At 57.1% G+C, this 27,775-nt stretch overlaps 1 protein-coding gene across 5 annotated transcripts in view; it reads left to right on the top strand.

Annotated features, from left to right (window-relative positions):
* Window positions 1-27,775, top strand: part of ATP6V1C2 (ATPase H+ transporting V1 subunit C2) — a 53,428-nt gene that overhangs the window by 22,379 nt on the left and 3,274 nt on the right. The window contains exons 4-13 of one of the 5 annotated variants that reach the window (XM_077844135.1): window positions 5,247-5,332; window positions 6,263-6,292; window positions 12,762-12,856; window positions 16,304-16,395; window positions 19,178-19,276; window positions 19,849-19,917; window positions 21,567-21,659; window positions 21,780-21,873; window positions 24,282-24,341; window positions 25,228-25,325. In XM_077844135.1, coding sequence (XP_077700261.1) covers window positions 5,247-5,332; window positions 6,263-6,292; window positions 12,762-12,856; window positions 16,304-16,395; window positions 19,178-19,276; window positions 19,849-19,917; window positions 21,567-21,659; window positions 21,780-21,873; window positions 24,282-24,341; window positions 25,228-25,325 — 816 coding nt within the window. Of the gene's footprint in view, window positions 1-5,246; window positions 5,333-6,262; window positions 6,293-12,761; window positions 12,857-16,303; window positions 16,396-19,177; window positions 19,277-19,848; window positions 19,918-21,566; window positions 21,660-21,779; window positions 21,874-24,281; window positions 24,420-25,227; window positions 25,326-27,775 lie in introns of all 5 variants that reach the window. The other 4 variants (XM_077844133.1, XM_077844134.1, XM_077844136.1 and 1 more) reach the window with 4 other exon arrangements.

Here is a 27,775-nt window from a genome sequence, read left to right as displayed (position 1 = left end):
TGTGTACAGGTTGCTCCTAGAACACAAAGCTGCCTCCCATGTGGCTGAGAGATGGGAAAAGGGGTTGCTGCTACTGTGTTAAGAGCTGAGATTGAACCAGATTAACCACAATTTATGGTTCAAGCCTTCCGCTGGAAGTTGCAAGCCTTCAGCAGATGCCAGGTTTCCTGTAGTTATATCAGAGAGACAGACACTGATGTACCCAGCACCACAATTAAGATTACCCAGTGTTTGCAGTTTGCCTTTTTAATTAAAAATACAAGCGTACATCCTACCTTATGGATTAATAATATATGTTTTCATCAAGTGCTTCAGAGGAAAGTGCCAAGTGTAATGTAAACTAGCGTTGAAGAGCATGGACTTCAGAGTCGTGTTGATTTGGGATCAGTTTCTGCTTTGACACCTGTCAAGTCACCCTCCGTGGGTGACTTTCAGCAATGTAAGTCTTCATGTTTTCACCTTTAACATGGGGACGTCATCCAGCTCAAAGCACCGTCTCAAGAATTGAGTTCCTGAGATACTTAAAAGCCCTTACAAGTAAGTCAATTTAAAAAAACAAAAAACAAAAAAACAGAAAAAGCAGCCAAGGGCATAAACATGCTATTCACAGAAGAAGAAAACAGTCATTTGTAGAGTCAATGAAGCTATGAAAAGATGTCCAGCCTCAGTGATGATCAAAGAGATGCAAATCAGAGCAACAATGAGATATAATTTCTCAGCTATCAGATCGGCAGAGATTAAACATTCATGACACCCGATGTTGGCTGCGGTTTAGGGAAGCAGGCGCTCTTACCCATTGTTGATGGGGCTGCACTCCGGCTCTGTATATTTGGAGAGTTGCTTGGCCTGTTTGTTAAAATTACAAATGTTTATACCCTTTATTCCACTAGTTATTCTTTAACAACTTATTCTGACCTGCACAAGTGGGCAAAACATGTGTATCATTGCAACATCCTATCACAGGGGAAACCACCCATGTGTCCAAAGGTAGGGAAGTAGTTACCATACAGTCAGGTGGCAAGACACCATGCGGTAGATCCCAGGTACGGGGAAGCTCTGTCCACAGAAGTGTGTTCACAGTAAACTGTAGAGTCTCTTAGTAAAAACAAAACATCACATAGTCTCTTAGGCTCCTTCTGATGAGAAAAATGTTCTGATTCAGGAAGACCACAATTTGCTGATGACGGTATAGTCATCACAGCTAGGTCAGGGCTCCTTTTGTTCTGTGCAATAAGTGGGTTTTCCAGCAGTTAAACTTCATCAGACCATGTTATTCTGAGATGTTCCGCGGTGGCGTACACGCCTGAGGGCAGGTGTGCGGCCCTACTTGTTATTGTTGAAAATTCCATACGGGCTAGAATCGCAAGCCACAAAAAGTCATTAACAAAATGATGAGTGAGTTCTGTTTTGCGGTTGATTAGGAAGCAAGCATGTGTGGTATTTAGGTGCCGCGGAGTGCCAGAGGTCATGTATTCACTCGACAAACATGTCCTGAGCAGCGGTGCGCATCAGGCATTGTGCTGGGGTGAGCGTTACTTCTACCTTCGCATAAACAAATTATTACTCAAGGCACCACAGAGGATGTGGAGGTAGTGACTTGCATGCACCACGATAGCAATGATAAAGAGGAATTGTTTTTTCTTTTTCTTTTTTTTTTTAGATTGTATATATTTATTCATGAGAGACCCAGAGAGAGGGGCCGAGACAGAGGCAGAGGGAGAAGCAGGCTCCCTGTGGGGAGCCCAAGGTGGGACTCGATCCTGGGACCCTGGGATCTTGACCTGAGCTGCAGGCAGACCTCAACCGCTGAGCCACCCAGGCGCCCCAATAAAGTGGAATTGTTGACAGCTTTAGGATAGAAGCTTCCCGAGAGCAGGGCCTTTGTTTCGTTCGTTCACAGCACTATAAACAGTACTGGGTACACAGTTGCTTTAGCATATGGAATTTGCTGGATGAATGAGCAAACAAATGGATAAATGAATTTAGTGAGCCAGAGTCTTCACAGTGAATGGAAGACACATTCAGATGAGGAGGATTTTTTCAGAAATTTTTTTGGAATTTTTTTTATTGGAGTTCGATTTGCCAACATACAGCATAACACCCAGTGCTTATCCCATCAAGTGCCCCTCCCAGTGCCCGTCACCCAGTCACCCCATCCCCCCGCCTGCCTCCCCTTCCATCACCCCTTGTTCATTTCTGAGAGTTAGATGTCTCTCATGTTTTGTCTCCCTCTCTAATTTTTCCCACTCGTTTTCTCTCCTTTCCCCTATAATCCCTTTCACTATTTTTTATATTCCCTGTATGAGTGAAACCATATAATGTTTGTCCTTCTCCGATTGACTTACTTCACTCAGCATCATACCCTCCGGTTCCATCCACGTCGAAGCTAAGGGTGGGTATTCATGGTTTGTAATGGTTGAGTGATATTCCACTGTGTATATAGACTACAGCTTCTTTATCCAGATGAGGAGGATTTGAGGAGTGTCTGTTTATGAACGGGTGAAGTGTTGCGTGTGGGCTGTAGGTGGCCCACGAGGGATGGTGTACAAACCCAGGCAGGTGGGGAGCCGTGGTCAGACCCCCAGGCTGGAGGGGAAGAGAGGAGAGAGGTTCCTGGAACTGAGGGAACCAGACTCACCGTCCCCCACTGGCCCCAGTCTCCTGCCACATGTCTCCCTGAGCAGGGGGCGGAGAGCCCGATGTGGTCCATTGGGCTGCCTGGAGCACCTCTGAGGTTTGCCTCGAACCCCCCACACCTGGAACCGCACAGGCATTACAGCACACTACAAATAACCCCGTGAGATGGGCAATCCCATCTCCATTTTATAGCTGAGAAAACAGACTGAGATTAGTGGGGTAATTAATTAGTAGAGTCATTATAATTAGTTATAATTAGTAAGGTGGAGAACTGCTATTCTAAGAAATGCTGACACATTTATGGAGGTGTTAAGTCCAGGATGGGTCTCAGTGTAGACAGCAGCGTGGTCCAGTGGCTGAGACCCTCAGGATCCTCAGATGGACCAGGTGGATGGGGTCAGCTTACTTCTCTGGCCTTCATCTGTAAAATGGGATAATACTCGCCTTCAAGAATGTTGGTGAGGATCTTTTAAAAAAGATTTTATTTATTTATTTGAGAGAGAGAGAGAGAGAATAAGTTGGGGGGAGGGACAGAGGGAGAAGGAGAAGCAGACTCCCCACTTAGTGGGGAGTCAGACATGGGACTCGATCCCAGGACCCCGGGGTCACCACCGGAGCCAAAGGCAGACGCTTCACCGACTGACCCACCCAGGCGCCCCTGCTTGTGAGGATTCAATGAGGTAATGATTACAGAATATTTGGTACCTGGTAGTCTCCGCCAAGTGGCAGGTGTTATCAAAAGAAAACCTCAGCTCACATAAGCCGTGGACGTGGAAGGTGCTGGAAGTGTGCCGGAATGCAGAGTGTGTGTTTTCTCTTGGGCAGAGCAGTGTGATGGTTCATTTTTTGGGATATTTTTCAAATTTTGACCATGAATACATATCACTTTGATGGGAAAACAGGTTCGTTCCTCTCCCTTTCCCCTCCTCCCCTGCCCTGATTGTTCCTCCCTTCCTCCCTGTCCCTCCCTCCCTTATATCTGGGACCTTTCAGTGGCGCCCTTCTGCCTCAGTTTCCTGCGTTGGTCCTCAGCCCCCCCAGCCTCCTGCCCTGCGTGGCCAGGATGGCCAATGCCACAACAGCAGAAGAGCATGTTCCCCCTCTGGAATTGAGTGACCCGATCCAGGCTCCCTGCCAAGGCTGCCTCCCTCCTGGGAGCCCAGAGCAGCTGGAGAGGAGGCCTGAGGCAGAGATTGGGATCTTCAGAGCTTTTAGACTTCGGTCCTAGTCTGGCATGTTTTCCAGCCGGACTTCCCAGTGCTCAGCCTCCAGGAGCAGACACTGTGCTCCCAGATCCTCGGTGTCTAATGAGTTATATTAATATAATAATCCTGCAAAATGGGTGTGATCTGCATCTTATAGATAAGAGCACTGAGGTACAAAGAAATTAAAAAAATCTGGCCCAAAGCATACATTTGGGGGACCTGGCTGGCTCCGTCAGAAACGTGTATAATTCTTGATCTTGGGGTTGTGAGTTTGAGCACCTTGGGTGCAGATATTACTTCATTTTTTAAAAAGATTTTATTTATGGCATGATCCCAGGGTTCCGGGATCAAGTCCCACATCGGGAGTCTCATGTCTTTATTTATTTATTTATTTTTTAATTTTGTATTTATTCATGAGAGAGACAGAGAGAGAGGGGGCAGCAGGAGAAGCAGGCTCCCGGAGAAAAAAGAAAAAAAATTGCAAGGAGCACCCTGCTGGCTCCATGGGTGGAGCATGGACTCTTGATCTCTGAGCCCCACACTGGGAGTGGGGCCTACTTAAAATAAAAATTAAAAACCAAACAAAGAAGCGATACATTTGTAATTGGCAGAGCCGTGTGAATTTGAGTCCTTCTGCCTTGAAATCCTATACTTCAATTTCTTTTCTCATACTTTGTTATTGGTTTGAGGGGTGGAGAACTCTTGTTTGTTTTATGACGTTTTGGATCTTCAGTGCTACATGAGTTTCAGGCGTACAGCCTAGTGATTGGACGACCCTCTGCCCTGCTAGCTCACCATCCTTTCTCATACTTTCTGAAGCCTCCAGGAGCCTTTCTGGAGACTTAAAAGGTTTTGATTTTCTAATTATAAAAGCAATACTGAATTATTATAGTCCGGATTAATTCAGTATTGAATTACCATTATGGATGATAATCGAGAATCCGTAAAGTAGGAAGAGCCCTTTCACGTAGTCACAGCCGTGCTGTCTGTATAAGTCTGTATCTTGGGTTTTTTCCATGGAACGTTATAATGCATGCCTTGTCCCACAGTATTAGACATTCTTTGTAGACCTCGTTCCCAATGCCTGCGTAATGGTCCCTCAGTGGGCTATGCCGTTTACTCAAACAATCCCCTATTGTCGAACCTTCCAGTGGCTTCCAGTCTGCTGCAGCGCAGAACATCTTTTTATTCAGAAAGCTTTTTCTGTTCGTCCTATTTCCTTAAGATAGGTTCTCAGAAGTGGAAATACTGGTTCAGAGGCTATTCACATTTGAAGTCTCTGCCTGCCTCTTGCCAAAGATCCCCCAGAGGGCGGCTCCCATTCCTTTCCCCACCCACCCGCCCGTGGAAGAGGATTAGGAAGGCACCTTCCTAGTCTAACGGCCTTGTGTTCTTTTTCCAAAGCCTCATAAAGAGGATGGCCCAGAGCGTGGTGGAAGTTATGGAAGATGCTAAAGGGAAGGTTCCGGAGAACCTCCTGGCCAACGGAGGTAGGTCATTGGCGTCTTTATACCCAGGGCTCTCTCAGCCGCTTCCAGCCCATCGGTGCCCCTGGCTGTGCCACCTGTCGTGGCTGCAGCAATATGGCCCAAGGAGTGTCAAAATTGACACGTCCGGCACAGCTGTAACCTCGTTTTGAGCTCAGCAGCACCGCTGGTTTGAAGACATGCCCCTGGGCCTGTTACTAGTCCTGCTGTGGCATTTCTAGAGCACCTGCCGTTTTTACCCTATAGAAACCTCAGGGGACAATGGGGTTGGTGGGGTCTAACGGTTTGACTTACCTGCCTTCTCTATCAGCTTCTGCTCTGTCCTGCATGGAAAGTTCCACCTTCTCCTCCACCCCACCACCCTGCCCAACCCATTTATCCCTCTCCCCAGATAAGGCTGGAAAATGCCTTCAGGGCCTAAGGAAAGCCGCAGACTGAAGTCTTAAGTTGTGGCCAGCAAATACACAGAGTTAGACCGAAAATGCTCTGTGCTGTGTGTTCACATTTTGAATGTCATTTATTTTTTTTAAGATTTTATTTATTTATTCATAAGAGACACACAGAGAGAGGCAGAGACACAGGCAAAGGGAGAAGCAGGCTCCCAGCAGGGAGCCCGATGCGGGACTCGATCCCAGGACCCCGGAATCATGACCTGAGCTGAAGGCAGAGGGTCAACCACTGAGCCACCCAGGCGTGCCTAAACCTGTAACTCTATCAATGCACGTACGAATACTGAAAATAAGAGTGTGTGTTCTGTATTTAACACTTCTGTCATTTGTTACGTAGCAATGCATAGTTCTTCCCTCTTGAGAACCATAAAAGGCCTTTTTATTTGCTTGTTTCAATTGACAAATGGAAATGCTTGTGCTCCCGAATCTGAACTTGGCCTCGTGTGTTCATGCAATATAATAACTCCCCCTTATTACATTGCAGGTTTGAAGGAAAAAATGAAATATTTAAAGAGTAGGTTATGTGTTGTTTGCCGTGAGTGTGCTTGGTGTGATGCCTGCATGTCCCTGGGAAGGTGGACTCTCTCAGCCTGGCCGTAGGGGTGTGGTGATCGGGTCACGGTGGATTTCTCCAGTTAACAACCTATCACCTGTTTTATTCCTTTTCCCTCTTTCTCGTGTCTGCCCTGCTTGCCCCAGCACTGCATGCCTCCTGGAATGGGGTAATGCTCTGGCTCTGAAGTTCAAGGTGGACTCTTACATCTTGTGGCTTGTGGCCTGCTCCTTGCTTTGATGACTGTCCTCTGTGCCCACTGTCCTGCCCGCTCTTGGACTCTGGCTGTTTTGTGGACCCTGCAGTTCACATGTCAGGCTTACCTCTGTGTGGTCCTGATGGGGTTCACTCATGCAAGGGCCCTTCTTCTCGTGAGTCTCGGAGTCTGGGGGGATGGGGGGCATCCCCATGCCTGAACAGGCCTTTCCTGGCTTCAGCGTTTCAGAAGGAAACATTTGCTTTGGGTTTTCTCCAGCCTTGCTCAAACCGGTGGGATGAGCAGCGGCAAATCCTTTTAGGAAGAACGATGAAAGCCAGCAAATCCTTTTAGGACAAACGCCCGATCTTTACGGATTGGAATTTAATCAGAATACCTTTCCGAAGGCAGTCTGTCTGCGATAACTGAAATTTCTTGCTGGTGCTAATAAAAAATTACTTTTTAAATTGATCAACTGATCTTACTTACAAGCCAGGTAACTTGGGGGGTCCTAGACCAAAGAGCTGGCTTAAGGGAGAGAGCCGCTTTTCTACATAAAAACCTGGTCTTTAAGACACAGGGATTCAAGCTCACTCTGCAATAGCGCTCAAGATGCTTGCTTCTACCCAAAATTCATGTTCCTTAAAACTAGATATTCTCATTCCACCATCTCCATCCCCGGTGCAATGGCAGCTATTGAAAGGCTGGCTGCTTCTCATCTCGGAAGGAGGAGATTCAGCTTCATTTGTTCATGTCATAGGCTTCATTATCCCCGGGCCCGCTGTGAATCGGGTCCCCATGATTTCCCAGACTAGAGCTTCCAGGCTCCTTCTGTAACCAGCTCTGTGCAAATAGAGGTCAGGGGCTCAAATGCAGGGCTCTTGCTCTTGGCCAGGTACTCTTGACCTTCACAACGTGTATTAGCACAATAAAGGCTCTGAAAAGTACTGCAGTCAAGAGACCTGTTCAGGCTGACTTTGCTCAGGCTTTTCTGATTCCATTTGGATGGGGAAACCCTTTTCTTCTTCTGCAGAGCACCCATGCGTAGCATAGCGGTTGACAGAATTAACTGGAGATGTCAGTGCTACCCTCAGTGGGCAGGATTTCGCCTCTGTCCCCCAGGGCACTGTTGCAGGGACAGCCAGCCAGCAGCAGCAGCAGCCTTGGAGCAGCCACACCTGGCCCCGGACCTTCACAGGTCATCTCTCTGGGTCCTGGTTTTCTCACCTGTCAGTGGACATAATCCCTTTACAAAGGGCTCTTAGCCTTGCACGGGCACCTTTTGTTTTTGCTTGCTCTTTGGCCCCAGCCGAGCTTTGAGTCTGGAAGGAAGGAGACAGGTGCTTTGGGTTGTAGCAGTAGCGGGGCAGACGCATGGCTGTCTGGCGCAGGCCCCAGCTCATGCCCAGATGTCACGAACACCCGGAGATTGGCCGGCCTGACCGGGAGAGAGGCCGCAGCCCGTGTGGTCACGGGTCCCTCATCCTGCTGCCTGCCAGGAAGGCCTTGTTTTGGTTCTAAGATGAGGTCACTAGTGCGCAAGAGCAGCCGCCTGTGAACGGCATGTTTTGATTCTGAGCGAGCCTGCCCAGGTCATGGTCTGACCTCATGGGCCATCAGCCCAAGCCGTCAGTTGCTCCCTTGGGGGCCAGGCTTCTCCGACTTCAGCCAGGGAAGGGAGTGGGGGCCTGTTCTTTCCCGGGCCAGCGGAGAGAAAGCTGCAGGGCAGGAAGGCCCAAGGGGACTGCTGCTTTCTAAGTCAGGGGACCATCCTCAGGCCATGTTGTCACCGAAGATGATGGGCACGGACAGGGCGGTGCTGCCCTTGGATGCTAGACCTAGGGCAAGGGTCAGGGTCTGGAGCTGGAACTGGTGCTCTGGACACACGAGGGGAGGTGAAGGAGGAGAGGGGGTCAGGGGGTCAGGGTCACACACCAGAGATCCCAAGAGGCTGTTGCAGGGAGGTCTGCACGGTCTCAGATTTATCTGACATCCTCTCGCCCCCTCATTCATGGACCCCCCCCCACCCCCCCGCATGGCTCTCAAGTCCCAAGCACTGTGCTGGGTGCTGGGCATGCAGATTGCTCTCCAGGAGCTCCTGGCCAGGGGGATGGCCCCACGGTGCCATATGGGCTGTGATGCCAATTGAGACTGAGTGCTGGGGAGCCACCCAAGGAGATGGGCAGAGCCTGGCTTCTACAGGAGCTCTTCTGGCGGAAAGGGAGCAGTTCATTCTCTCTGATCTGAATGCCATAAAGACCTTAGAAGTTATGACAATGCGTGGAGACACGTTTGGTTTGGTCCATAATGTGTCTCTTCTCAGCAACCCACGTACTGCAAGTTAGTACAATCACCAGAGTTGTTAGGGAGATTCTTAAATGGAAGGCTTGCTCTGTGTTGGGTGCTGTGACCGGCTCTGGGGACACAGAAGTAGTCATCCGGCCTCCAGGAGCCTGAAAGTGCGAGGAATTGGGGCAGGAGGTGGGGGTGTCCAGGCAGCATCAAGAGTGGAACCGAATAGGCGAGTGTCCCAGGCAGCAGGTGGATGGACGGTCGGCAGGCTTTCAGGAGTGGCCCTTGTCCTGCTGTTAAAAGACAAAAGCAGCAGTGAGAGAGAGTAGGGGGTCCAGGCATCTGTGCCCGGGGTCTGGAGTGTCCCCAGGGGCCTGGAAGTGGCAGAGTGGTCGCGAGAAGGGGCGCAGATCCCAACGCACAGGTCTGCCCAGCATCCCCGCCTGGGGCCGGCCACTGGGACAGGCGAGGGCTCCAGCCTGACAGCCTGTGGCCAGCGTGCCCGGCCTGCAGCGGGGATTGGTGGCTGGGATCAGTGCCACAGTTGCCTTCTCGACCTTCGGGTCCTGCCTCTGCCCTCACCCCCCGTCCACCCCCACCCTCCATCATCCAGACATACGTGCTGTTCCCCCCTGGCCTGCACGCTTCTGCAGCGTCTTCCCCTGCAGGGTGCGGCAGTACAAAACCATATTCATAGCAAATTTGTACCCCGGTCTGTATCGGCTCGGGGTGTCCTAACAGAATACGGCAGCCGGGAGTTTATGCAACAGACCTCTATCCCTCGCCGTCCTGGAGGCTGGAAGCCCAGGGTCTGGGGCCAGCAGGTTGGTGCCGTCACTGGGTCCTCACACGGGCCTTGCTTGGTGGGAGCCCCCTTGTCTCTCCTGATGGGGCCCCACATCCCAGCCGATCAGGGCCCCTCTCCCCCTGGAGCCTCTTGTGGATTCGAGCACCGGGAGCCTGGAGGCCATCTCCTAGGTGTGAGGGACCCAGGGGTCTGAGCACCGGGTTCTTGCCTAGAGATGGGCCACCGTGCACCCCACAGGGTAGCGTGACCTGACTGGGACGAGCAGGGAAGGGGCGGGGGTGCTGCCTCCTCCCCGGTCACTGTCTCGTCTCATAGTGGATGTTGGTGAGGCGCCTGCCTTGTGCCGGTGCCCTCGCCTCTGAGATGGAGACGATGATAGTACTTTTTTTTTTTTTTTAATTTTAGCATGTTTTCTTATTAAATGAAGTATCAAACATAATTTAACTAAATTATTAAGATCTGTCAAATAGCAGTCATTCTTTTAGGTGTATGTTAAATGATAATTTTTTTTAATAATAAATTTATTTTTTACTGGTGTTCAATTTGCCAACATACTTAATAGTGTTAAAAGGTAAGTTAAATGGAATGACTCCCAGTCCTGGCCAAGGTGAACCATCAGCCATCACCCATCACCAGCCTTGATGTCCTGGGCGGTGGCAGCAGTGTCCAGCTGGAAGGCACTTCCCACCTGCTGTGCACTCCCTCCTCTGCCTGCTGCCTGGTTCCCTCCTCTGAGCCCCGTTTCATTTCCATCTGCGTCCTGGGGACTTGACTCCCCTCTGCCCCGTCCATCCTTGTGGCCGCCCAACTTAGCGAGGGGCCCCTTACTGTCCCCACTCACCCAGTCTGGAAATCCAAGGGTGCCCTGGGCGTCCTTCCCGGGCAGTGTCCTGTTGAGCCGGCCCTCCCCTTTGTGCTTCCAGAGCTTGGCCCCTCTCAGCTGCTCCTCCTCTCTCACATGCACCCCGTACCCCGACACTGGCTTCTCTCCTGCAGAGCCCCCAGTGGCCCCAGTGCATGAATGTCCTTGGCTGACCACACAGCTCCTGGTGTCCCCTGGTGTCCCCTGGTGTGCCCTGGTGTCTTAACCTGCTCAGTGACCTACCTTCCCAGCCCTGCTGTTGGAGTTGGAACAATGTATGGCCAATTTCTGGTACACACTGGGTGCCTCGTGTCTTTATCATCATAGGAGCAAACACAGACACGGCCTTCTGTGACCTGCCCTGGCCCTCCCCTTCCATTGGGCTGTCCCAGCAACCCCAGGCCCCCATGCAGCACCCTCCCCCAGTGGCCATATGGCAGCCTCCCATCACCTCCAGCCCCTGCGTGCAGCCCTCCTGGCCCTCCGTGGGAGTCAGGCGCCAGCTCGCCTACCCATAGCACCCCGATGCACTTCTGTTGCCGCTCAGCCTGCAAAATGCCGCTCAACCATTTGCCTGGTTGTCTCCCCAGGAGAAATCAGTGGTGGTGGGGGCTCCCTCTCCCCCTCACCGTAGCAAGCTGGCGTCAGTGGAGGTGCCTGACTGTTGAGTGAGCGGCCAGCAGTCCCTTTATCTGCACAAGGACGTGCTGGGCAGGGGGTGCATGCACCTATCCTGGGATGAGAATCCAGGAGAGGGGGGCTGGTCTTGGGGCGGTGTAAGCAGCAGCTGGCTCCGGCGGGGGGTGGGGGCGCCTCCTTAAATGTGCACAGAGCTGATCTGAAGAGTGGGCACTCAGCGCTGGGTGGCCTCCTTTCCTGCCCATTTCTCAGGTGGGGAGACCCAGGTGCAGAGGGCTTTGTTACTAAGGCGCCCGAGGCTGGGTTCCTGGATCAGCCCACGTTCACTCACTCGCGCGGCTTGTCTCACGTCCACAACAGAGCTCCTTCCTCTGCCCACAGCTGGTTAGGGAACCAGAAGCATCCCAAGGATGGCAGGTTTCAGTTTGGTTTTGGAGAAAGGAAGGGGAAAAGGGAAATATGTTGAATAAAACCCCTGATTTGGTCTATTCACTATAGACTATCATATAAAGGACATACATTGAAAAATGCACCTCCTCACCAGGTGGGAAAAACCACAGTCACAGACTCTAGTATTTTGCCAAGGTTTGTTTGTTTATTTATTTATCTATTTTTTATTCATAAGAGACACAGAGAGAGGGGCAGAGACATGGGCAGAGGGAGAAGCAGGCTCCCTGCGGGGACCCCAATGCGGGACTCGATCCCAGGACCCCTGGGATCACACCCTGAGCCAAAGGCAGACGCTCAACCACTGAGCCACCCAGGTGTCCCTTTGCCAAGGTTTAAAATGCCTTCTTGTTTTTTTAAAAAAAGATGTGTTTATTTGACAGAGCATGCACGTGTGCATGCGAGAGTTGGGGGAGGGTCAGAGGGAGAGAGGATCTCAAGCAGACTCCCCATGAGTCGGGAGCCCGATGAGGGGGATCTCAGGACCTCGAGATCACGACCCGCACAGAAATCAAGGGTAGGATGCTCAACCGACTGAGCCACCGAGGCACGCCTAAAATGCCTTCTTTAAAACAAACCGTGTGTGTTGAAGTTGCCTCTGTCCAGGGCTTGGACGAGGAAGCTGGAAAGACGGCTCATCTGTGGGCAGGTGGCACCCATAACTGGCTCTGTGGTCTTTGGGGGTTGGCTTGAGGCTCTCTGGCGTGTCTTTGAGGTACCTCAAAACAGAACAGTAACCCAACAGGGGAATGTGGCCAACACAACCGGCCAAGGTGGAGAATTAGCCTGGCCCTCAGAATATCTCCTGACTTTGCTTCCACCTGGTGGAAAGTAGGGTCTCCCAAATGCAGATCTTGGGGGTGGGGATGGGGGCAACCACCTGAGGGAGTTTGAGGCTCATGTGTGCACTGGTTACAGTGGCCCTGTGGCTGGTGATGCGTTTTCAGAGGGGCTTTGGGTGCTGACGGTCCTGACCCAAGGCCAACCAGCTGGCTCAGTACTCTGCTCCCGGGGTGGGGGGGGAGGGGGGAGGGGAGTGTGTGCTTTCCCAGAGCCCTGAATCTGTCCTTCTGTTTCTCTGATTGCTTCCTTGGTTTAAGTGGGGGTTGCTTGGCTTGGGGTTTGGCAACCTTGGCCTCATGAGATGGGGAGCATCCCACTCATTATTGAAATGTGTTTCTTCCAGTTGACTTGACATCCTTCGTGACCCACTTTGAATGGGACATGGCCAAATATCCGGCGAAGCAGCCACTGGTGAGCGTGGTGGACACTCTAGCAAAGGTAAGAGGAGGGCCTTCTCCTGGGGGACAGATAAACCTGTGTGACCAGGGGGATCTGACCACCTGCGGGACCTACACGGCGTTTGGGCCCTGGTGATGGTGCCAAGAGGGACTTTCTGGGAGGCCTGAGTCAGGAGGCTGGGTGCGGTCCTAGCTCTGCTGAGTGACCCTGGGCGGAGTCCCCTTCCCATCTGCTTCCTGCCAGCCCTGACCAGGCCCGGAGCCTTTGTGGGGTGTGGCCTTCCATGCCCTGGGCAAGGTCAGAGACTTTCGGGTTTCAAGGCGGGCACCTGTCCTCCTTCCACCTCTCCTGGCCCTGTGGTCCGGCAGGTGGCGGCATCCCCAAGACACTCCCCTGACGTGCCCGGCCCAGACCCTCGTGCCCGCTCAGTGTGTTCCTTCCAGCTCTTTACCTTTTGAGAGGTGCTGGTGGAGCAGCTCAGCCTCATCCTGCCCTACTCGTGAGAGCCTAATCCCCCCACCACACCCCAGAGTGATCATTTGCTTGCCAGAAACTATCTGCTTCGGTGGAGAGTCCGGCTTCGGAGCCCTAACTCCTGGGAGGCATCGCCAGGGGTCCTGCTCCTGCCTTGAGGAGCCTGTGACGATAGTGAGGCCAGTTAGGGGCACCTGGGTGGCACGGTCGGTGGAGCCTCCAACTCTTGATTTCGACTCAGGTCGTGATCTTGGGGTCGTGGCATCGAGCTCCGCGTCGGGCTCTGTGCTCAGTGGGGAATCTGCTTGGGTTTCTCTCTCTCTGCACCTCCCCTCTAAAAATAAATGAATAAATCTTAAAAAAAAAAAAACACACAAAAAAGGCCCATAAGCACCGCAGCCCACGCTTCTACCATCTTGGTAAGTGGTGGCTTCCAGTTTTTACTTCATAAATGAGAGCATGTGGCACAAGTCTCTGGGGACGTTTCGGGTGTCTGGTGGCCCTGTTGCTCCTGTTTGTCTCGCTGAGGCTGAGCGCTGATTGTCGGGACTGCCTGCCCCCTCCCTCCACCTACGCTGAGCCCCTGACAGGTCGCGTCTCCGCCGGGCCGGGGTGCCTGGGAGACCGAGTCTCGGGCAGGCCAGGAACAAAGCCTTCCTGTTGTCTCCTCAGACCACAGAGCCACCCAGGTGTGTCTGGGCGGGTCAGGTGAAGGAGATGGGCCACGGGGACCCACCCGAGTGCAGCCCTGTGCACTCCTCACGGCCCGCTGGTGCCCGGCCTGTGTCTCTGGGAGCTCGGGTGTGGCCAGAAGGCTCCAGAATCCGGGTGCGGCTCCCTCCAACTGCTCTGCTCCCCTCTCGGTGGACACCCCGACGTGGCCCAGGGGCCCTCATCACCATCCGGCATCCCTAGGGGGGCGAGAACGGGCTGCCCGCCCTGGCCCGGCTTCCCGGAGGTGTTGTGCACCCCTGCCACGCTGGGCAGGGCGGGCAGCCCGTTCTCGCCCCCCTAGGGATGCCGGATGGTGATGAGGGCCCTGGGCCACGTCGGGGTGTCCACCGAGAGGGGAGCAGAGCAGTTGGAGGGGACACACCTTGGCTTCCCGCTAGGCCAGAGACCAGAGGGTGACTTTGGCAGGAAAGCAAGGAGAGGGAGGAGGGCACTGGTGCACTGCCCGGGTGCCCAGAACCACGCTGGGCTCTTCCCGTGTCACCCCTGTGACGTGGATCCCCTTCCTCTGGCCGCGGATGGGAGGCTGGCGGAGAGCTTAAGTGCCTCGCTCCGGGACCTGGGGCGGGAATGCAGGGCTTGGCCGGGCTGCGTGTGTGTCTCTGTGTCTGTGACTGTGTGTGTCTGTGTGTCTGTGTCCATGTGTCTATGTGTGTGTGTCCGTGTGTGTCTGTCCATGTGTCTGTGTGTGTGCCCGTGTGTCCATGTGTCCGTGTGTTCATGTGTATGTGTCTGTGTGTCTGTGTGTCCAAGTGTCTATGTGTGTCTGTGTCCAAGTGTCTTTGTGCCCATCTGTGTGTCCCTGTGTCCATGTCTGTGTGTCCTCGTGTCTGTGTGTGCCTGTGTGTCCATGTGTCTGTGTGTTTCCGTGTGTCCATGTGTGTGGCACGGCTCCCGTCCCCTGCAGTGTGAGGCCCTGAGCCGCGGCTCCCTGCGGTGGCCCCGCAGCATGACCACGTGGGCAACGTCCCCAGCCCTGGCTCAGGTCTGTTCCTCCCCCGGGAGGTCCTTCACCGGGAGAGGCTTGGGACCCAAGGTTGCTGGGCCATTGGGCACCCAGCGGCACTTCCTGGGTGTCCGGGCAGGTCTCCCAGGCTGGCAGGGCCCCGGTGCTGACACCTGGTGCTGACGTCCCTTGAAGAAGAGGCTCGGGGGTGGGGGCTTCGGCCCCTCCCAGCGCTGAGCCCAGCATGTGGCAGCGTGTCCTGCCACCCGGTCGGGGACCCGGCCGCGCATGTCGGTCCCCACAGGCCGGGTCATGCCGCAGTTTCAGAGGCCCCAGACCCGCGAGTGTAACACGGCGAAGGGGTTGCTCTTCACTGAGGGGGCACTGCTCCGTGCCGACCCCTCGGGGTGCTGCGCTGGTGTCTCCACCGCCTGAAACGTTTCGGGTTCGGCGGGGCAGGTCCCTGAGGCTCTCGGGGCTTTGGCCTGGCCTGGCTGCCTTGAGCAGGGTGTGTGTGTGTGTGTGTGTGTGTGTGTGTGTGTGTGTGCGCGCGCAGCACCAGCCACACACCTGGGAGCCCTGCTGGGTGTGCTTGGTTCCGGTGAAGGCGTGTCCCCAGCACTGCGTAGGCCTGGGGTCGCAGAGACGGGACCCGGCCCGGGAGGAGCTCAGTCTGGCGTGGGCCTCCCCTTGCTCAGGGGCCTGCGCTGCAGATTCTGGGAGCTCAGAGGCTGCAGACGTGACAGCAGCTCCCAGGCAGGTAGGGTGGGACCTGGAGTCCGGTTGGAGCCCGACTGGCCTCCGATGGGGCCGCTGAGGCCCGGCAGCCAGAAAGCACGAGAGTGAGGCTGTGGGCCCCGGGCTCGTCCCGTTTCCACGACCTGCCCCCCCACCCCCGGGGCCCGCTGCAGGAGGGGGTCTGGGACACCCCCCCAGAAACTCGAGAACTGGGGATCTCCTTAGTGCCAGCTGCAAGGAGCCTTCCTACCTACCTCCCCCTTCCTGGGGACCGGGCCCCGGCGAGGCCAAGGCACAGTGGGTCCCCCAGGAGCCGGGGTGCGGTGGCCTCAGCCGGCCCGGCAGCAGGGCAGGGCTTGCAGTGGCAGATGCGCCCCGCCGAGCGAGCCGGAACAGCCGTGCGTGTCTGGGGGCCCCGCGTGTGCGGAGCGGGGATCTGACCTCTGGCCTGCTCCGCGTGCGCGGGACGGCGGGGTGGGGGAAGACGTGGGCGTCCCTGACAAGTGGGCCGCACTGGTGCTTTATGCCGACGGGCGCCGGGAGCAGCTTATGGCCATTTTGAAAAGTTGGACCGACTCTTCTGCTTTTCCAAAAAGCAACTGGCGCAAATCGAGACTGACCTGAAGTCCCGAACAGCCGCCTACAACACTCTGAAGACAAACCTGGAGAACCTGGAGAAGAAATCCATGTGAGTATGCGAGCTCCTGTGCTGCCGGAGCCGGTGGGTGCAAGGAGCTGGAGGGCGCAGGAGCCGGGCAGGGACCGGGCAGGGCAGGGGCAGGGGCAGGAGTGTGCCGTTCAGGTCACTGCATGAGCCGGGGTCCCGGCCCGGGTCTGAGAGAGCGCGACGCCGAGGCGCTCCTGCCTCTCCAGAAGCTGTGCCCTGGGAGGGGGGCCTTGGTGCACAAGTCTCGGAGGAAAGGCCTGAGCAGGGGTTATGGCACCTCCCTGCCCGGGCCCAGAGAGGAATACCATGCTGCCCCACACCGCCTCGACCCCCAACCTCCCCAGTTACTGAGAACACCTGGGTTGCACCCCAAGACCTTTCCCCCATGGAAGCTTTACAGAGGACCCTCCCTGCTTGGGTGGCCGGGACCTGACTATCAGAGGCACCCGAGGGCAGTGGGTTCTGCAGCCCAGAGAAGAGCAACCTCAAGGGCTTCCCCACTCAACTGAAGGACCTCACGGGAGCGGGAGGGAACAGACTGCTCGGCCCGGTGGACACCAGTCCCCACCAGTCACCAAGATGGTGGGAGGTGTCTGGGGAGAAGCAGAAGCCCAGTGTCATGATGACAGCAGCTCTCTTGTGAGGTAGTGAGTGCCTTGTTGTTGGAGGCATGAGGACGAGGACAGATGAGCCCCTGCCAGGGAGTCTGGAAGGTGCTCCTGGGCAGGGCTGAGTTGGCAGGGAGCACCCTCCGAGTCTCCCCAGATTCTGGATCTGATTCTGTCGGCGGTTCTCTGAAGATCCTCCAAAGAAGAGAGGCACCCAGGGGAGTTCGGACCCAGCTGTCCCTCTGAGTACCTCCCACTCCCATTTACGCCCCTCTCTTTGGATGGTCACTGGGCCAGCTGTCTTCTCGTGAAAGAAGCCAACAGTACATTAGTGGAGAATTTTTTTTTAATTTTATTTTTAATTTTTATTTATTTATTCATGAGAGACACACAGAGAGAGGCAGAGACACAGGCCGAGGGAGAAGCGGGCTCCCTGTGGGGAACCCGATGCAGGACTTGATCTCGGGATCCCAGGGTCACCATCAGATCACCAACCACTGAACCACCCAGGTGCTCATTTTAGTGGAGAATTTAAAGCCACCGGGGAAAGGTGCTCTTCCACTAGGAATGGCGGTTGTTGGTTGCTCGACTTTGTATCAGGCCACATGGGCATCACCTGCATCTCGCCTCACCCTTGGCCTTACGAAGGCATGAGATGGGAGGAGGGCAGGGCGCCCGTGGCAGAGAGAGCCCCACTTGGTGACCCTGGCATCGACCATTTGCCTGCTGGGCCATCTCCTCGTCGTGCCCTCCAGTTGCGGGCTCCTTGAGAATTGTTCGGGGACTTGGGCAAACATCTGGTCCAGCCTCCTCAGTCAACTGGTGAAGAAGCTCATCGTCCGCTGATTCACGCAGCGCTGAGCTGTTGAGAGCACCTGCCGCGTGAGGGAGGGACAGGCTCTTCCTGCCTCCTTGGTCTGTTATTTTTCTTTTGATAAAGCTTTATTTTTATTATTATTATTTTTTTAGATTTTATTTATTTATTTATGATTGAGAGAGAGAGAGACAGACAGAGCCACAGGCAGAGGGAGAAGCAGGCTCCATGCAGGGAGCCCGATGTGGGACTCGATCCCGGGACCCCAGGATCACACCCTGGGCCGAAGGCAGGCGTTAAACCGCTGAGCCACCCAGACATCCCGATAAAGCTTTATTAAGCACCTGCTGGGGATCCCTGGGTAGCGCAGCGGTTTGGCGCCTGCCTTTGGCCCAGGGCGCGATCCTGGAGACCCGGGATCGAATCCCACATCAGGCTCCCGGTGCATGGAGCCTGCTTCTCCCTCTGCCTATGTCTCTGCCTCTCTCTCTCTCTCTCTCTGGGACTATCATAAATAAATAAAAATTAAAAAAAAAAAAAGTTTATTAAGCACCTGCTGCATCCTCAGGCTTTATGCCAGGCCCTAAAGATAACATAGCAGAGTAAAGTGTCATTTCTGCGCTTGGGAGAGCTCACAATTACTCGCTCAGCGGGTATTTAGGGGCGATCTGCTTTGCGCCGGGAGTGCGGGCATAGCCAGCAGGTGAGACCTGTCGGCGGAACAGTCACGAGCAAGTGCCACGGTCGGAGGCGCGTGCCCTGTGTCCCTGGAGAGGGTCCTCCGGGACGTAGTGATGGCGCAGGTGGGAGAGGTGAGGCTGGAGGTGCCATGTTCCCTAAGGCTTTGGCCTTGGCCGAGTGGTTGAGAGCCACCCGCCAGGGACGGGTCGTGTGCTAAGGTATCAGCTGCCGTGGTGGCCCGGGTGCCGAGGTCGCAGGCGGTCTCTGTAGCTGATACAGTAGCCTTGAACCACGTGCTAAAAACACCACGACCTCTGTGGAGACCGGGTTCCACCGGCAGCAGGTGAATGTCCCCTGGCGGCTGGACCTGGGAGGTGTGAAAAGTGAAACGGGGCTCCTCTCTGGGCCCGACTCTGCTCAGGACAGCCCGAGTATTGACACTTGAGTAACTCAAGCTGCCAGCCACCCGCAGTCCCCTCCCAACCACTGGTGGCTTGCACGGGGGTGGCCCAGGTGACGGAGGTGTTGGGATCGGCCACCGCGGCTCAGGCCATCCAGAACGGGGAGGGGGCGCTCGGGGGACCACTCAGCCCAGGGTCTGCTCGTGTGTCTTGGGTGTGCGGGGGTCCGTGTGTCCCAGAAGCCCAGCCTCCCTCTGCCTGTCTGCTGATCACGCCCCCTCTGTCCCACCCGGATTCAGGGGAAACCTCTTCACTCGGACACTGAGCGATATTGTGAGCAAAGAAGACTTTGTGTTGGATTCCGAGTACCTCATCACACTTCTGGTCATTGTCCCCAAGTGAGTGGCCCAGGAAGGTGGGGGGGGGGCTGCTCAGCCTGTGTTGGTGATCACAGGAGAAGACTGGAGGGAAAGGAGAGCCCTCCATGGCCTGGACCCCGGGGGCAGTTGTGTGGGCAGGAACGGGAGCAGGGGGACAGTGTCTGTGGTGTAAAGCAGCGACAGGCGCAGCCACTTCTTGAGCACCTGCTGTGTGCCATGTGCCTTGGACAGGAGCTCTTGTTTCACTCACCTCAAAACCCGGGGGTGGCTCTCACTCCCTTGTCCACAGGCCAGAGAGGCCAATTCGCTTCTCCAACACCGTACAGGGTCAGGACTAGAAAGCCCCAAGGCGAATCTCTGGCTGAACCCTTCACGTGGGCCCTCGGTGGCATCCCCAGATGTGGGGCGGCGGGGTCCAGGACCGGGCTGGGGAGGGGGCTCCCAATGCCCAGGCAGGGCCTTGAGGTGTTTGGGGCTCTCTGGCCCAGACCTACTCATCATCTTGGGAAAAGGGCATGTCCAGCGTCCTAAGCACTCGGGACCCCCCAGCCTTTCTGCAGAAGTCACTGAGGGATTCTGTGTTCTTGCAGACCAAGCTACACGCAATGGCAAAAAACCTACGAATCCCTCTCGGACATGGTGGTCCCTCGGTCAACAAAGTAAGTGACACCCCAACTTGGCACCCTCCTGTCCTGAGAGTGAGGGAACCCTCAGCCCTCCATGCTCGCCCTCACAAGAGCCCCTCAGCCTGGAGTTCTGTTGCAGCCGCACCCCCAGCCACAGGCGGGACTCCCTCTATCTTTCAGAATGCTGCCTCCCTGCCCCCTCTTCCAGGAAGCCCTCCCTGGCTGCCCTCCCTGGCTCCCCCTCTGCTCTCTCAGCGCAGGTCCACTCTTTCTCCCCGCTCCGACTGCGGGTCAAGCAGGGGCCTGGCTCTGATGGCCACAGAGCATGAGCCGTGGGGGAAGATGTCTCAGCGTCTGGCCTCCTGGGGTCGGAGCAGGAGTGGCTGGGGAGGGCTGGGGAAGTGGTAGGGGAAGAGATACAGGAATATATTCAGACCGTGAGCACCAGGCACGTGGGGAGAGCAGCGTGTCAGGGCTGCACGCTGCACGCAGCAGCCGGGTGGGTCTCCCTGTGCAGCTCGCAGCAGGAAGAGCAGCGGCTGGAAAGTACACCCAGCATGCGGCCCGTTTGCATAAGGCCTGGAAACTGAGCCATACGTGATCTGGGCACGTGCGCGTGCACGGTGGCATCGTGGGGCTGTGGGGATGGGAAACGCCAGGCTCAGCACAGTGGTGACCTCGGGGCGGGCAGCAATGTGCAGCCGGAGGTGCCCCAGGGTTCTGCTGGGTGAGAATCGCGTCATGGCTTCAGTGGAGCGGCCAGTACGTAGCGTTTGTTATTCTCTCTGCCTTTTCGTACGTCTGAAATACGTTGTCATTTAACAAGATTTGACAGTGAGTCTTGGCCAACCAGCCTCGCCAGGTCACCTGCTTCCCGGCAGCCCTGCCCACGCCCATCTCAGCTCCGGGGCCTCCGGCCGGGGGACACCTCCTGCCCGGGTGGCTCCCCCAGGGTCACAGCTCACAGGAGATAGCAATCCGGCTGAACGGAGGGGTGCGGGGAACGGGACAGTCACGGCCTGAGGTCACGAGAGGAGGCCAGAGGACCTTGCAGCCAGCCAGCCAGCTCCACAGAGGCGACCTTGCTCTGCAACACTGGCTTTCTGTGGCTTTCTGTGGCTGTGTGCTGGGGGCCCCTTACAAAGAGGCTGCCCCACCAGGTTCTCAGGCCAGAACCCCCAGGGTCTACATTGTCAGGAGGCCCCTGAGAGTCTGCAGAGGCGTCTCTGGAAAAGTCTCTGGAGCCTGGGGCGGCCGTTATGGGCGGGGGCTCTGAGAGACAGGAAAGGTGACCTGGCCCACATGCCCGTGCGACCTGCCCGGGCTTGGCAGGGGCCTTCCTTAGGTCTTCTGGCCAGCAAGGCTGATCCCAGAATGCTGACCACTGGCTCCGGTGACCGCTGTGTTTGGGACAGTGCCCACCGTGGCCCTGTGTTGAGGCGTGCCTTGGAGGCTGGCCGATTGGAATGCGGTGACGTTGAAATCATAAGGAACGCCCGGTTCCCTGCCCTCAGCTGGTTGGGGGGGTTGGGGGGGGCGCCCATGGGCCCGCAGGCTGACGGGGCCGGAGCCTCCCCTCTGCAGCGACCGCCTCTCCAGGGAGAGGGGCCAGGCCTCTCCTCGGCCCGCTCCGCCGTCGGGTGTGGCGAGGAGTCCCCTGAACAAAGGCTTCTCTCCCCCAGACTGATTGCCGAGGACAACGAGGGCGGCCTCTTCACAGTCACCCTGTTTCGAAAAGTGATCGAGGATTTCAAAACCAAAGCCAAAGAGAACAAGTAAGGGCGGGCGTCGGTGGGCTCCCCGGGTTTGGTCCGTCCTCCCCTGGCAGGCGGGGGGCGGTGTCCCTGCTCCGCCGGAAGCTTCCTGGTGAAAGCGTCTCATTTGCTTGTTTGAAGGTTCACTGTCCGTGAATTTTACTATGATGAGAAAGAGATTAAAAGGGAAAGGGAAGAGATGAGCAGGTTGCTGTCTGATAAGAAGCAACAGTATGTGAGTAACGCCCCGGGCCGGCGGGCTTCATGCGAGAGCGCCCCCTCCGCCCGCGCCAGCGCCCCCTCACCTGGGGACCCGCGGCCCCGGACCATGTCTGGGGAAGGGAGGGGCACCCCGGTGGCACCTGAGCTCTGCTACGGCGCTGGGTGCCTCCCCTAGGAGAGCTCCCGGGAAGGGACTCCTTGCCCCGCTCGGCGGCCGGGAAACTGAGGCTCTGGGAGGTCCCCCCACCTTCCTCCACCCCGAGACCCGGCAGGGGGCAGCGACCCAGGCCGGGGTGGCTGTGCCGAGAGCGGGCGGCCCGTCCCCTGGGCACCTTGCTGTCCACCCGCCGTGTGGCCCGATGTAACACCCCTGTCGCCAGCACCTGTGTAGATGTCCCCTATGCTTTTAGCAAAGAGCGGTGCGTATGCCGGAGATTTCTAGCCGCAGCCGCTCAGAGACCTTCCACCTGCGAGGGCCGCTGGGCTCAGGAGGGAGAAGACTAGGTTTTGGGTATTTATTTATTTATTTATTTATTTTTAGATCTTATTTATTTATTTGACAGAGAGAGACAGTGAGCCCCAGAGAGCACGAGCAGGGGTGAGGGGCAGACGGGGAGGGAGAAGCAGACTCCCGCTGAGTAGGGAGCCCCACGCGGGGCTCGATCCCAAGACCCCAGGATCATGACCTGAGCTGAAGGCAGATGCTTAACCCATGGAGCCACCCCGGCGCGCCCAGGCTTTGATTGTTGAAGTGTGAACAGTGTAGCCCTGGGAGGGTCACCCTGCTCCGCTGTCGCCGTCGAGGGGCACATCCCGGGTGTAGGGTCCTCCCCCTGCAGAGAGGCCTCAGCCGGGTGGCTCCGGGCCCTCCCCCCTCGTGGACTGTCTTCAGGGCCTCGCTCCCCCAGCCCCACTGGGGAGGGTCCTCAGAGGAACTTCCAGTTCGGCCTCTAGTGCAGAGAGGGGGGCAAGGATGAGTAGAACGTACTTCAGGCCTCTTGAAGGGAAGCCAGGGCGTAAACAGAGGCTGTAAGTATGTGCTTGGGTAGAGAGCGACGAGTGCCTCCCAGGTGGCCGAGCGTTTGGCCCGGGGCCTCCCCTGACACCCGCTGGCGGAAACTGCACGTCCGGCTTGACCTCTCTGGGTCAGTGGCCTTTTCTTGGGGACTCCAGACAAGCTACCCCTTGAGGGAGCAGCAGCACGGGGTTCCATGAAATGGGGTTCCCAGAGCCCCTCCCGGGCCGGCCCACCATTCCCTCTGAGGAGGAAACAGGAGCTGATCACGTGATCGTGCCCGAGGGGATTTGACCCCCCCCAGCACACACGTATGTGTACGGACATGTGTGCACACACCAAGTGAACGTGCTTCTCAGATCCAGAATCTGCTGGGCCTCGGGTTGAGGGCTCCCCCTGGGACGGAGGGCCCCGAGGCCCCGACCCCACACCCCCAGGCAGGAAAGGCCTTCGCCAATGAGAACCCGAACACCGAAGGGTTTTCCTCCTTGGCCTTAGCTCGCCCCGAACCCCAATGGCCCAGGAGGCCTCGGTGGTCTCTGTGGTCGAGCCTCATCCCTGCTGGCTTCGGTCCTGGGGCCCCTGGGTGGGGGGCCAGACGGTGGCAGCCTTCACACATGTCCGGGCGGGAGGCCATCGGCACCCACCTCCGCGCTGGCACAGACCCCCTGAGATCTAGGTGACACACGAGAGTCTGCCACCTGCCGCCCAGGGCTCAGGTTGCCAGCTGGCACTTTGTTAGGTGGTGTCGGCTTCTGCACCCCTCCCAGGGTCCCTTCGACGGGGAGTGGAGCTGCGGAGACTCGCTAACTCCTTGCCAGGCCCTGCCGTGTGCTGCCCACAGGGCTCAGCGAGGGCGCCCCCCCCCCCCCCCCGGCTTCTGGGGCGTCTCCTTCCCCTTCGGCTTGCTGGGAGGTGGGCCCGTGCGTCGTTGGTCCTCATCAGCCGGAGGGCACGGGCCAGGTCCCGGGGCTTCCACTCCCCTCGAGAGCACAGGGTGGGGCTTTCCCCTGCTTTCTACCTGTTTGCAGAGAAAGGGGATGAAGCGTGCAGTGCGGGGGGACCCCGGGGTGGAGACGCGCTGCAGGGGCAGGGCCCATTCCGCGGACACCTGCTGTGGCTGTCCCTGTCCTGTCCCCTCTGGAGGGGAGGTCCGGACCGAGGCCAGGCGGAGGGAGGGTGTGTGGGACCCGACCCCGCTGCCAGCGATCAGCTCCGTCCCCGGAACGCGGCCCGAGGACGCGAACCCCCGCCCCGTCCCACCCCCAGTGCAGCCAGCGCGCAGGTCCCCAGGGCGGCCCGGCGCCCCCGAGCTTGCCTTCCCGCGCTGCTCAGGCGATGCGACTTGTTTGTTTGTCGTGATGCGTGTTTGCTGAGAGATTAATAAATCATTTCTGTGCCTTTAGCAAACTTCCTGTGTTGCTCTTAAAAAGGGATCATCCACCTTCCCGGACCACAAAGTTAAGGTAACCCCGCTAGGTACCCCCGATAGGCCCGCTGCGGGGCAGACGGACAGAGAGAGAGAGAGTGAGGGCGAGGGAGAGGTAAGCAGCACCCGGACCCCTGGGCTCCCCCGCCCCCGCTCGCATGTCCTCGCCAGCTCGGGAATCTTCTGAGAAAACAAAGCCTTGCGTAGAGCCTGAATCCGGGAGCTCAGAGCGCTCCTGCCTCCGTCCTCGTCGGGAGGGCGTCTTTGGAGCTGCCCCCCCCCCACCCCCGCCCCGGCGACGGATGGTGCTTGTTGGCCAGGGTGCCCCTGCCCTGCCTGGAGGTGGCTGGAGCTGGTGATGGGGCCAGGCCCTGCTGGGTGGCGGTGGTCGGGCAGCTCGGCTCCCCTCCCCTGGCTGCCCGGGCTGGACCCACCCCTGACCTTTGTGGCCCATTGGCGGCGGCGCCCGGAGCTCGGAGCCTGCGCTCCAGGACTCTGCGCTCTGTCACGGGGCCGGCCACACCAGCGTTAGTGGCAGCTGCGGTGGCCGTGAGGGGTTGCGGCCGCGCGAGGCGGGCTCTGCCGAGGCCCCTGGAAGTGGCAGCTGGCGGACGATGCCGGGACGGGGGGCGGGGGGTGACGTGCCCGCTGCCTGCCGACAGCCCTGAGGTCAGGGGCTGCCAGCGCCCCCGCAGCCCGGTCTGGTGGCCCCACGCATGTGGCAGGTGGCTGGCCTGCTGCGCTTCCCCGGCTCCGGGCGCCCCGGAGAACCCGGGCCCGGGCCTCTGCCGACCGACTGGCTGCTTCCGCGGGCCGCCGGGCAGCGCTTCTCCGCTCAGGGCTTGCTGTGTCCGAACCCGTGTCCTCCGGGGCCTGCGTCGGGCGCGCGGCCAGCAGGCCCCCCCGCTGTCCTGTCTCCGCAGGGCCCGCTGCTGCGCTGGCTCAAGGTGAACTTCAGCGAGGCCTTCATCGCCTGGATCCACCTCAAGGCGCTCAGAGTGTTCGTGGAGTCGGTGCTCAGGTGCGTGGGGCAGATGCCGCCCCGGCGGCCTGCGGGCGGGAGGGGGCGCCTGGACTGCCGCCTGCCCCTCCCGCCCCCTCCTGTGGGGCTCCTGCCCCGGGCGCCCTGCTCAGGGCCTCCTGGGTCCCCCGAGCCTCCGCTCAGCGCTGCGGCCCCGCTGTCCTGGGCTCTGCACCCCCTTCGTGCCAGGCCCGGGGCAGGTGTCACGCTCTCTGCTACGGGCCACTCCTAGAAGAAACACCAGCCCCGTCTCGGCCCCCGACCTCCGAGGCCCAAGGCGACACAAAAGCTAAAACCTAAAACCTACACCCACGCGAATGGACAAGAAACATTTTGCCTTGTTTTTCATGAACGTGAAATAGGTTCACTGTGAAAAATTAGGAAACTGTAGACGTGTACAAATAATGAATAAAAGTCACCTGTGACTTTAACACCGAGACAGAGACGGCTAGCTGCTGCGCCGGCCCAGCTCCCTTAGGAGTCTTTGTTCCGTTGGGTTTTGCTTTTTCTTTTTCTCTTCTAATTTACAGCTATGCGGTGGGGTTTTTTGGTTTGTTTTTACAAAAATGGAATTCTACAGGAAATATTTTTTGAAGCCTGCTTTTCTCCGGTGGTTTGAACATGCCCTGCGTCGGGAGCTCAGGGGCAGATCTTGGTGGCACCCCACTCGGCTGGCTGTACACCCTTTTTTCCGGAAGCTCCCACCCCTGCCTCTTGGCCTGCTCTGACCGGCAGGCGCCAGTGCTCCTCCGGTTCTCAGGGCCTCAGGAGCTCTTGCTTGCTCCCAGTGTGCAAGGCGGGTGGCCCCAGGACCCCTGCACGGCCATCCACCCGAGGCCTGTTCCTACTTTCCTTTCCCTGCCTCTGCTTCCTACATCTCCCGATCCTGCTGCTCACCCGACGCAGGCTTCTGCACACCTGGCTCATCTTCCCTCCCAACCCTTTCCTCTGGTGGCCCCATTAATGCCAGTGGCCTCACGTCTTTCCTGTCACCAGGCCCCAGACCTTGGGGCGCAGGCGCCTCTGCTCCCTCATCCTCACTCCCTGCACTCCTCAGCGCCCTTGACGGGCCACCATCCTGCCATCCTCCTGCCTGCGCTTGCTCTCTTCCCCTGGTGTCCCGCCTCGCCGGGCCAGCTGTTGCCACAGGCTCTCACTCGGTTCTCTGCCACCGGTTCATCCTCCACGTGGCCACCAATGTGGTTTTGTTCAAACTAGTCACTGCCAGGCACGGTGTTGTCCAAACACAATACGGTGGCTGCCAGGTGTGGTTTTGTCCAAACACAGCTCGGATCTGACCGTGGCTCCTCGTCCTCCCCTGCCCATCGCAGAGGCCTGGAATGGCGTGGATGCTGGCATTGGGTCGCAGGGTGAACCCAAGCTAACCTGGGGTGTTCCGGCCATCTGTAGTGTAGACAGGCCCCAAGGCTGACCTGCTTGCCTCAAAAATCAGTGGGTCTCAGGCCCAACAGTGTGCATGCCCATTTGTCTGAGAGAGGTAGAGATAGATGTCCTTAATGGCCTAAGCTGAGGGCAGCCAGGGTGGCTCAGTGGTTTGGCGCCACCTTCAGCCCAGGGTGTGATCCTGGGGACCGAGGATTGAGTCCCAAGTCAGGCTCCCTGCATGGAGCCTGCTTCTCCCTCTGCCTGTGTCTCTGCCTCTCTCTCTCATGAATAAATAAATAAAATCTTTAAAAAATATATCCTAAGCTGGATAAAACGGAGTATTTCCTCTAAAAGCCTAGGTATAAATAATTCTTTACAAGACTACCATGTAGGACTTTTTCTTGCTGTATCCGTGTTTTTCTGGTTGTAATATGTGAATACTGTTAAAGACATTCAGGTTCAGAAATGCAGACTGGAGAAAGTTCCAGTTCCCTGGTCCCCGGCTCACAGATGATCATGGTTAATGGTTTCAAGACTCTTCTTATCCCCCAAATGGGACCGTTTATCCTTAATGTTCTGCAGCTTGCTTTTTAAAATGTGCTTCGATTAATTAGTCTTATAATTATGTGTGGAGCCAGCTGATCTTTCTTTTATATTTTATTTATTTATTTATTCATGAGACATACAGAGAGAAAGGCAGAGACACAGGCAGAGGGAGAAGCAGGCTCCCCACAGGGACCCCAATGTGGGACTTGATCCCAGGACCCCGGGATCATGCCCAGAGCCCAAGGCTGACGCTCAACCACTGAGCCACCCAGGCGTCCCTCTATCTGATCTTTTTAGTGGTGTTTCCGTAGTGTGTCCTATGGAGAGATCATAGTCTGAAAAAACGGGTGTTGAACTAACACGTGTGTCGGAGCACAAGGCCAGCGAGGTCGGCCTGCTTGCCTGTTCCCCTGCGCCCCAGCTGGCATCGGGGAGTCTTCTCTCCAAGCTGTCCCAGCCTTCCCGCCTACGTGGGGGGCCGGGGCCGGCTGGCTCTCCCCCTCTGTCCCCCAGCCCCG

The sequence above is a fragment of the Canis aureus genome, chromosome 12 (genome assembly GCF_053574225.1).
Source record: "Canis aureus isolate CA01 chromosome 12, VMU_Caureus_v.1.0, whole genome shotgun sequence".
NCBI lineage: Eukaryota > Metazoa > Chordata > Mammalia > Carnivora > Canidae > Canis > Canis aureus.
Note: the sequence above shows the minus strand (reverse complement) of the source record. Positions and strands in the feature narration are given on the sequence as shown.